This window comes from Varroa jacobsoni, unplaced genomic scaffold (assembly GCF_002532875.2).
Source record: "Varroa jacobsoni isolate VJ856 unplaced genomic scaffold, vjacob_1.0 scaffold_961, whole genome shotgun sequence".
Classification (NCBI taxonomy): Eukaryota; Metazoa; Arthropoda; class Arachnida; order Mesostigmata; family Varroidae; genus Varroa; species Varroa jacobsoni.
Genome location: NW_019213863.1, coordinates 20,689 through 31,345, shown reverse-complemented (window position 1 = coordinate 31,345; position 10,657 = coordinate 20,689). Strand labels below are relative to the sequence as shown.

The 10,657-nt window shown below is 40.1% G+C and overlaps 1 protein-coding gene across 1 annotated transcript in view; it reads right to left on the bottom strand.

The window, feature by feature from the left end:
- Window positions 1-1,620: 1,620 nt before the first annotated feature.
- Window positions 1,621-10,657, bottom strand: part of LOC111265352 (serine/threonine-protein phosphatase PP1-beta catalytic subunit) — a 21,892-nt gene continuing 12,855 nt past the window's right edge. The window contains exons 2-4 of the mRNA XM_022841948.2: window positions 6,417-6,609; window positions 5,695-5,883; window positions 1,621-5,085 (exon numbers count right to left, since the gene is read on the bottom strand). Of these exons, the coding sequence (XP_022697683.1) occupies window positions 4,722-5,085; window positions 5,695-5,883; window positions 6,417-6,609 (746 nt within the window). The 3' untranslated portion in view covers window positions 1,621-4,721. The remainder of the gene's footprint in view (window positions 5,086-5,694; window positions 5,884-6,416; window positions 6,610-10,657) is intronic.

Sequence of the window (10,657 nt, the reverse complement as noted above, 5' to 3'; positions counted from 1 at the left end):
TATGGTTTAATAATAAATAAAATACCAGTACTCTGCAAATTATTCGTCCAGGGTACTCGCCTGCGTTTCTGCTTCGCTAAAGTCATGAGTGAAATGTTCTGCCTCTTCTCCACAATTTGTTTAAAACAATTTATAGGTACATTCATACAATAAGATAAAATCAATTTAAAACTACCGTTCATTTTGTCTTCTCCGCTCACGCGTGTGCAGCTCGCACTAACTGTGGGTTGCGCACTACAAACGGTACCGTTTCGTAAATGTTAGCTTTGTTTTCAGCGTGCGCAATGGTGATTTCTTTCTCTTGACTCATGTTATCGTCCTCTCAAGATGACTTCCTCTGCCCAACAGTTATATATTGTAGTATGATATAAGTAATAATAGTATTTATTTATAAACGTTATTTCCCGTTGGATTAACGTTCATATGCTGTATTAGCTAGCATCGTATGCATCTGTCTGTTATTTGATTTATTCTTCTTCGGTTCCGATGTCTCTATCCACTTCATTCATTTTAGACAACACTTTGTTTTACTTGCTCGACTCATCTTTCATCCGCTATCCTATTTTATCCACTATTCTAACTTTGTCGTCTTCTGTATTTTAGTGTTCTTATCTTTCTCTTTCCGTTCAACTGTGCTTGCTTGCTGAGAGCTGATTTAGATTGTGTGTACTTGGGTTTGTATTTGTTTTTTGCATGTCGATAGATCCACTATCAGACTCTCCCCTCCCGCTCCTAACCATTCTACCTCACGTTTTTTTCATATATATGTAACTCATGTGTATATGTTTGTACCTATTGTACGTACGTAATTTTTCTTTGGGGAATCGTTGACGTCACCAACCTAATCTTTCAGCTGCACAATTTATTCTTTCTCGTTTGAGCTTGTCAAAGTGGCACTACAGTATTAGCCAATCAGTTCTCCCATCACTGATGCCCATCATGTCTCTCTAATCAGAGGCAAGATGTGACAATATTGTTTTTTCTGATCAGATTGATGCTAACTATTTTGCCACTTGCCTTCACGCTGTTTTTTTCCCACGTGTTAAACGTACTGTTTTACCATATACGTATCTTACTAGAGATTTTTGATATTCATACGTAACTAGCAATATAGAATTATTTTTATCCAATCAAAAAATAAACGCACTACACTTGTCGGCTGCAGCCGAGGAAAATCATGAGTGGGACATATGCAAATAATTTCCTAATAAAACAGCTACCTGGAATATGATTATATTAATTGTTATAGGGGAAAAGTCTTGAAGGCAGAACAACATTAATATGGCTGCTATGATAAAGTTGTCAGCCTTATTGCTTATTCTTAAGCCGTGCCGTCAGGCCCATTTTAGTGGATGTATTCTCCCGATAGTTGCTTAAACCGCTGAACATTTCCCGTAATGGTCTCCGCAGTTTGCTTCGGCCCCCCCCATTGCGGCGGCGATAACTAAAATCGGATTATTCCAACGTAAGATGAATGGCGAATCGTTAATTAGCCTTGTTTAATCTTAGGTTGTAGTCGAAATTGGTTTTAAATGCGTTAGATCATGTTCAGCGGTGTATTCTATTCTCGATCGTTTCAAACACAGTTATAGGTTTGATTCTTCAGCAAATCAGGCTCACTTAACTTCGTACATACATATCGATTTATTAGATCGATGAAACGAATCAATGGTGATGTATTGCTACTTTAGTGTCTCCTTTACGTCAACCATGCACTCTAGATATTTCATACACACAGTAACCAACAAATCTTCATGTACAATTGCGGCAAGTAAGCAATCCGGAAGATAAGAGTTGTGATGAAGATGATGTTTCGAATCCACAGACAGAACATTTAGGTTATACTTACTCCGGTTCGCAATCGTAATAGTTGTACATACGTTGCATAAAGATAGTAATACAATCGTTGGACCTTTCACGAAACCGTGTATATCTATCTACACGCCGTTCAACAAATAAATAACGAAGATATTTACAACCACTTTTGAGGGTTTTAATTTATTCATTACATGGCGTGGCAAGCAGTAAAAATTAAGATAATTCGACTGTTTCAATTTTCCTAAACTGAGCACCGATCAGGTTCGTATCTACTATACAAGTGGTAATAGTCAACGCATCGCCAGATCCGGTCCATTCGGTTTAAACGATCCCCCTATAATATCATTATTTACGGAGATAGGTTCGGTTTTGATGTAAGAGAAATCTGAAGTTGATATGATTTGCATTCCGACAATTTTTATTAAGAATAGAATACATATCATGAAATGGATGACCTAAATCAACCTGTCGCAATAGTTCATTGTTCGTCATGAATATGGTACGGGCGACAAGTTGATAAGCCATGTTTCTATGATTAATCACATACAAAAATGCATTGATTTTTTTCCATCACCTTTGTCATCCACAGAGATTTCCATTTCTTTGCTGCCTTTGCTTTTATACTGATACGCCGCGCTAGCATGCGCCAAGTACCCTCTGAACGGTTCGGTGAGCCCGAAAATGTTAACACAAAATTTTCCTTCAATTAAGGACTGGCAATATGCTGAGAAAATGCAGTGGTACTTTTTTTGACATTATGGTGAGTGAAGATCTGTGATTTTGAGTTTTTTAGCAGAAGTGAAGTGTCGGATGCATCCTAGCATTCTTCTATACCCCACAGGCTCTACCCGAATGAAACATATAGCACACCTATGTACGTCCAGTCAACTCAATAACACCAGAACACTGATTCATACAGTATGATCCGCTCGCTCTTTCTGTATGTTTTATCTAGCTCAACTAAGCAGCATATTTATCAATGTGCATGAAGTCATGTACAATTAGCCATTGCCTATTGATCTGGCATCTGAGCCATTCAACACATATCGAACGGAGAAGTAGCCTAGACAACGTGAACAACAAGCACCTCATCCCCTAAGCGGTCATTGAAGACCACCAGGCTAGTTACGTCTTCCAGTTAACGGCTAGTACTACCGGGTAAGTTAGTCTCCAAGAAAAATCACTCATTTCAATCACTACGATCATCAAGTCGTTTCTGTCACTTTGCCGATGCCGGCGCGCATGCCGACAATTCTCACGAATAAATCCGACGCAAATTGCCATCACTAGCCGAAACGGATCTCTATACTACGTCCATTCTCATAAATATCTTTTTATCTACTCTACCGTATCATCGCGTCTTTTATATATATATATGTATATATATATATATATGTGACCGGGAATTACATGATGATGATACACGTCCCGTTGTTATAGTAATAAACAAATCAGTACAATTAAAAGGTGAATCGAAAGGTAATCATCAGTCAAATAAAAAAAGCAGTAAATTGGTTATAATGGCGGTGACAGAAAATGCTGACTACAGACCCTTCCAATAAGATCGTGTAACTGACGTAACATTTTCTCTCTCCCTCCTAATCGCTCTGTCTGTCAGTTTTGATATACGTTTATATATTAGGAACAGCCGAGTGTCACATAACAATTGAGAGCCACAGAAACGTTGAATTCAATTAACACGGCTCAGGCGATCGGAAGACGATTGGGTGTGCGGACTCGTTGTCTGACATCAAAATCGCTTAGCGACCCCACCAAAATATGGGCTCGCTTCGCCAGTCTTAACGTTTGCCAAAATTGTCATAGTGATTGCATTAAACATCGCGTCGCATTTCTATTTTACAGTTTTTTTCTTATTACATGCAGCTGTTTTCAGCTATTACGTGACCGCCAGCAGGTGGCCATGTCGAATCGAGCCAGCTGGACTTGACGACGCGATTTCCCAATCTGCAGCTCCTTTCGCCCTCGGCTTCACGAGACAATATCCCGGGCTGATAACATTTTGTTGCCAGTGTTGATGCTGCGACCCAGTCGTGGGTGGTGCGGTAGTGATGACGTTGTAGTGGTAAGGACGGTGCCGCGAGATTAGTCCATTCATGTGTTATATTAGATAATTATTCTTGTTATTATTATTATCATTAATATTATTATATACAGCAACATACATTCATCCCTAGCTTGTCGTCGTCAAGCTTCGCTACAATCATCTCACGCTTGCACATTTTTCAGCCCCCACTTTACCCAGTAACGCTTTGCCTCAGGTCGGCTGACGGGAGCACTATAGACCAATGGAAAACTAGGCCCGGCCCGAAAAGTCTCGAATTCGAAACTCAGAGCCCTCAGCATGCTCATATCGTTTACAACAGGGCCACTTTCCTTACATGGTCTGCATAATCTACGTGTGACCCTTTATTCTACTAGTTCAGGAGATGCGAGTCTCCTTCAGGAGACAAGAGCAAACGGAGTGTCGCTCGATTGCTTAATGCTCAGCAATAAGAATAATATATATGGTTCTAATAATAATAATAATATTGTTTTTAATATAATAACAATAGTTCAGATCAGTCGGCGCGTATCTGTTCTGAGTCTTTCACAATTTCAGTATTCATCCACCTTTACTCTCGCTTCGTGTTTGAATTCCATTTCAGCCTTTGTTCCGCAGTTAAATTTCCTATTTCGCAATCCTTCGCTCCTCCCGCTCCAGGACCGTAATTTTTGTTAATGTTTACGGCCAACGTCGACGTTGATCGGTCAGCAGCTAACAAGTTAATGAAATTGTCGGTCTACTTCTTCCGATCATCCTTTTTCTTCAGGCTTTTCACTCTCTTTGTCCCTCTTCTCTCTATGTAATCCTTCAGTTTTGCCTCTTTTTATGCTGCTGGGGTTCACTTCTTCTTGACCGGTCCCCTTGATGGCGTTACGGGCCGGCCAGAGTTTAAACCTTGATACTGATATTTGGCTTTCTTTTCCGATGGTTTGAGGATCTGGAACGAGCACATCAGTGTCTCGTCGACGCTCATCATACCGCCGGCATTGTCGAATTCGCCGCAATAATTTGGTGCCGAAAAGAGTGTGACGAGCTGTCTTTTGGCGAAGAACTCATAACCATCTTCGACGACTTGGTGGGCTCGACAGACGAGGTCAAGGTCATGACGCGACAGGAACTTAGAAACGACGTCAGCGCCGAACGTGAATGAAACGCCACGGTCATTCTCACCCCACCCTTGTACATCTTTATCTGGATCAGACCTGTGATGCGCAAACAGAAATATAAAATGGCAGTTAACCACCAATTAGAGGTGAAAGCAATATACTTATAAAACTAATTCAAACAATCGGATTGGTCCATTTGGTCACAGATGCGCTCTCAGTGAGTGGTGTGATCGACTAAGCTATTGCCCGCAAGAAAAATTAACTAGTAAGTTTCACTCAGAAGCGGTAACTGCTCGGGGAATTATACTAAGGATAAATGGCCTGCCCGTTTTTTCAGCTTTTTCCATAGGAGATCTTGGTACCGCTGTTGAGCATTGCTTCAAGGACCTGCTATGGCACAAACAGGTTCAATATGAGCAGTTTGGAAGAGTTTTACTACATTTATTGCACTTCTTCTCCTTGGAAATTTTCTAGAGCATCAAAGCGTGTCTATGATTCAAATCCAGTCCATCTCTGCGCCTTTCCTGTTAGTAGACAAGCACGTAATTATTGCACCATCGTGGGGATCGGATGGTCGTTTTTCACGTGTTACCTCTCTAGGACGCGTCGAAAACACTAATAATAGTAAGCTTAATAAAAAACACAATAAGGTGTCACCGACTGTATTACTGTCCACGGGGTCAATTTAGAATTTAGCCAACGAACCATAAAAGATCGCAAAGGAGACCGGTATCAGGGACGTCAGTTGGTCTCATGATGCGTCGAATCTGTTCCATGTTCTGCAAATCGGGTGACAATCCACCATGGCAACAGAAAATCTTTTCGTCCACGATAGCCGCTATTGGTAAGCAGTTGAAACAGTCCGTGAACGTTTTCCACAACTTGATGTTGTATCTGAAAGGAATGGCCATCAGGGATTGTTTTCACTGAGATAACGTTATGACAACCAAGCTACACTAAAAAATCTTTCAACAAAAGGTGTTAAATTAGTAAATGGAATATCCATCGGACGTTCAGTTGAATGATAAAGGTCCATATTATTTCGGCTTTGATATTAATAGGCGACGAAGGCAAAGTAAACTAACGAGTAAACTAACGTATGAACTTACTCAATACGTTTTCACAGTTTCCCTGTCTGATAGGAACTTAATATTAACACGATACAGAGATCAATGATTAATCGTCAAGTTAAATGTTAGTATTTATAAAAAAAATTATGAATTGGCAAGTTTACCATCCTAAGCCACAAAAAGTTTGCTGCATATCAGGTTAGTAGGATGTGTTTCGCGTGGGTCTGTTTCGCCTATTTATTTTAAAACCCAGCGACGTAAGAGATACTTGGCAGAGCTAAAAGGTGATGAATGCCACGGTTCAGATATCGTGGTAGCTATACGCATTATAGTAACATCGATAATAATAGAACTAACCTGCGTTTGCACTCATCGTAGAAGCCATAGATTCTGTTGATGGAAGCACATTCATGATTACCGCGAAGTAGGAAAAAGTTCTCAGGGTATTTGATCTTGTAGGCGAGCAGAAGACAAATCGTCTCTAGTGACTGCTTGCCCCGGTCAACGTAATCACCAAGGAAGAGGTAGTTAGCCTCGGGGGGAAAGCCGCCTGTAACCGACACCAATATTCGAACGAAAACAGACAAACGCACGAATTCATTTAGTTGACGTTATGCGCACCTAATCAGCAAACCCCGTAACAGATGACCGCTGCTACAGAGCAAGTAGCGCCGCTAGCATACTATCGACTTCGTTACAATGCTTTACATAGGTTCTTCAATGTTCAAAATAGCTTAACCATTGAATAAGCTACGACCCTCGTGTATGATAATCGATATGTAGTCGCTATAAAATCATACTAGATATAAAAGTCAGGTGACGTTCTCTAGTTCTTCGACTACCTGTTGAATGTTATTGGGCGAAACAAAACATATATCGAAAACGTTTCATGTTTAATAACAAGGAATCAAGGCTTGTGATGTTGACGATTGAAACAATGCCGTGATGACTACATGCCTATCGATCCGTGTGTTAGCTATATCCTATCTATTACTTTATCATAATCTATCTAACATACGCCAAACCGAAGCTCATCATTACATAAAGTATCGGTCAAGCAGATGGTTTTTTATCGAACTATCTATCTTTTGCTTGCGTCTTTTCAAAGAAAGCAAAATAGCGAAGTACAACGAGGGAGCTGCTCCGTAGTCGAATGTACGAAAGGCATGTGTATAGAGATAAGAGTTATATACAAAGGCGTCACAAGCATGGCTCATCGAAAAGCAGTAGCTTTTCTAGGGAAAAGCTCATGCTGCCGAAAGGGTCGCCCACACACAAGTACTCGTCTCTGTCTATGTGTTTTTGTCTTTGCGCGCCTTCAGTAAGAGCCGCGACTCGCGACACCGTGTCCATCTATCGCCCGTAACCACTTTTGGTTATCTATTCATCGGACTCTGAAGGCAATCGACAACAGCGACAATCACAACGACAAGACTAAAAACGGTGACTCTACGTGACGGGCACGTAGCGTAGCGCTGCAGCAGTTGAGCAACATCGTTTAGAAGGACAGTTGTGGCCTCAAGGTATTGAGAATACATTTTAGAACCAGCAACTCGAAGCCTTAACCGCGCAGTCCCATTCAGGGGCCGCACACAAAGTCAGCTAAAACGGACCAAAAAAGAAAACCATGAATATTTAAGGAAATAAAAAGCAACGACGGAAGTAATGCCCCGACATAGTATGAGCCGGCCTTGTGAGTTGGCCGGTGTTATAGGGCATTCCTTATTGAGTATGCCGTAGGGCCAGCACCGTAAACCACCTTTGTTATAGCGTGCACCCGCCGACCTCATATTACCTGATCCAGTTCATATGATTTAATATTACGTTTAGCGTAGCCGCTAACGGCGTACTTTTAACAGCGGCGTATTTCAATAAAATACTCTCTTGGTGTTACACTGCAAAACGACTCGTGGTCCGAATATACTCGGATACAATAGAGCACAAGATTCTCGTTTACGCGCTTTGCGGAGGAAAGAACGTCACACCGATGTTTTGCCAGAATAGCGAGGGTGAGGGGTGCAATACAGATAGAGCGACCTCGTGCTCTAGAAGCAATGCTATTTCGATTATTTTCTGACGGTACGTCTACTTTGTCATTGGCTAGCTCTGACTAGTAGAGCAGCCGTTGTTCAGTTATGTATCTAGGACGAATAACAGAGTGTCTTTATAAATGTCAAAAACAGCAAAGTAAAGAGGGAAGGTACTGTAAGGCATTACCTTAAAAGATAAGCAAGCTAGTTAAGAAAGTTAATAGTAAAATAGTAAGTTTAATACTATTATTAGATTATTATTAGATTATTATTGCGATAGATTCGCAAATGCAAGATCACGTCTGTTATGGATTAGAACCCTATGGAATTCTAAGGTCCTAAATATCCCGCATTGCGTCATACGCCACCTCAATGAATAGGCTAAAGCTGCACTAAACGAGTTATTTTTTTTTGTGAATGGCTTTTATGTTATCAAATCTATGCTACTCAGACTATGTGTATTTTAATACAACAATTAATTACAATCAAGACTAATAAATTTTTCGTTTTGGTACTACCAATACTTGCGTTTTCTTCAACAGATACTTTTTTGCCGAGCGACTATATGTATGTCTAGTTCAACGCGCTGAGTGCAGCTACTGAGAACACTGCATTATTTTTGCACAATTTCTTCATAGTAAATATAATTATATGCGTGTATTGTTCATGAGCAATGAAGTCAACTAGACAACTCTTCAAATTCGTGCTTGCGTTTTTTTGCGATCTTTTACATGCACTAGCACTCCTGTAAAGGAGCACTTATTTCGGCCATATTCAAACCCAATCCGAAATGTTTCCAAATGTGATACCCAGATCGGTTTATTATTATCAAAGTCAGAGTCGAACCAATGTTTTTTTTTCTAAATTTTTAACTGTTGAAGCTAATAATACGTTTTTCTTTTGGCACAAACCGCACTTAGGCGGGGTTCATCGCTGACCGTTTCCGTGTAAATTGAAGTCGACAATTGAACACGCTGCCAGTGGCAACCAACTTTGGTACCCGCAGTCGGCACATTACGCACCGTGTTTTAAACAGGACTTTTAGCAACGTAGCTGAATTGAGCTAGCCGCCAAATGCACAGTAACTCACGTTGCTATGATAATTTTCCTGCAATAACATAGTACCACGTATGTCCTACTAGGGCAACATACATTCGCTGCCCAACTATTAATACAAATGTATATAACCAGCAATCAATTAAGAGGCGTACCTATTATTCTTTAAGTACAATACAATAATTAGCAATGTTCGATTGAGGAAAATTCAGCGCTAACCGCTAGCTCTTCGAACCTGTACTTTCAGCAGCTAAGCCTCTGAACCCTCCCGGAATGGTCCGAGGACCATTCATTTTGGTCCCGCATATACAGCTCGACCTATACGTGTAATGCCTACACTTCACGTTCAATCAAGACGAAACTTTGCTACATGTGATAAAGCCAATCAATCATCAAATAATGCTGCGAACGTTAGCGCTAGCAATAAACACGTGCTGCATGATTGCTAAACAACTTCCAGCATCTGATACTGCTGTTTGATATTTTCTAAATAAACGTGTCCAGAACAGCATTATATAAGGTCGATGCGATTCAAGTTAACTGCTTAAGCTACCAAATCAATGATAACGTAATCGTTTGAAGTAGCCCATAAACGAATTTGTAACTAATGTATACACCTGGTGACCAGCACCTATGATTTACTGCTGTTACACGTCGTACTTAAACTCTAATCTAATGTAATTGTTGGAGTAGGTCAAGCGTAAATAGAAACACTGCTACATTTTTCAGCAGCGCACCGTTTACTCAACACGAACAGCTAACATATAATTCCAGTACAGGCCAAGTTTAGCTCTTAGTGTTTTCGATGACAACGATTCCGAATTAGTTCTAGTTAAATACATTTATGCAACTATTACGAATGCTTGTTGCAAAGTTTATGAACGTTAAAGGAAGTATTGAAGTTAATCATTGACACCACCTGGACTCAAATGACCTCATTAGACGACGACCTCCTATATCCGAAAACGTCCTAACAACCGCTACAAAGTTCGAAAAAAATATTGTTTTTTTTAGGGAATTCAACATTCAATAGACAATAAATAAAAGATCTTAAACTTAAAATGACAGCCTGCAATCGTAGCTCAGAGCAAGGTTCTTGTGATAATGCTTCAAATACAACACTACTCATCCGAATCGACCAAAATTTAAGACGATGTACTGTAGCACGCAGTTTAGAAAAATGAAACAATTTGTGCTACGGTTGTTATAAACTTGTTTTTATCACGTACATACTCGTGTCGCGTGGCGTAGAAGTTTAACATATTCTATAACTCTCAAGCGTACATTCCCATAGCTCCAGTGTATTCCATAAACTAGTCGACAACGTCGAATAATTAGAAAGTTCAAAAGGTAACGGCTAATATTAGCTTGTCATTATAACTCTGATAGTCATATCCGCGATCATCTTTTTAAGAGTTTGAAGGAAGCCAGAGAAAAACTTATAAACATACCGAACTTTATTACATTCCGGACTAGTTGCTGAGCTAATACCATAAATCTTAATAGTCTATA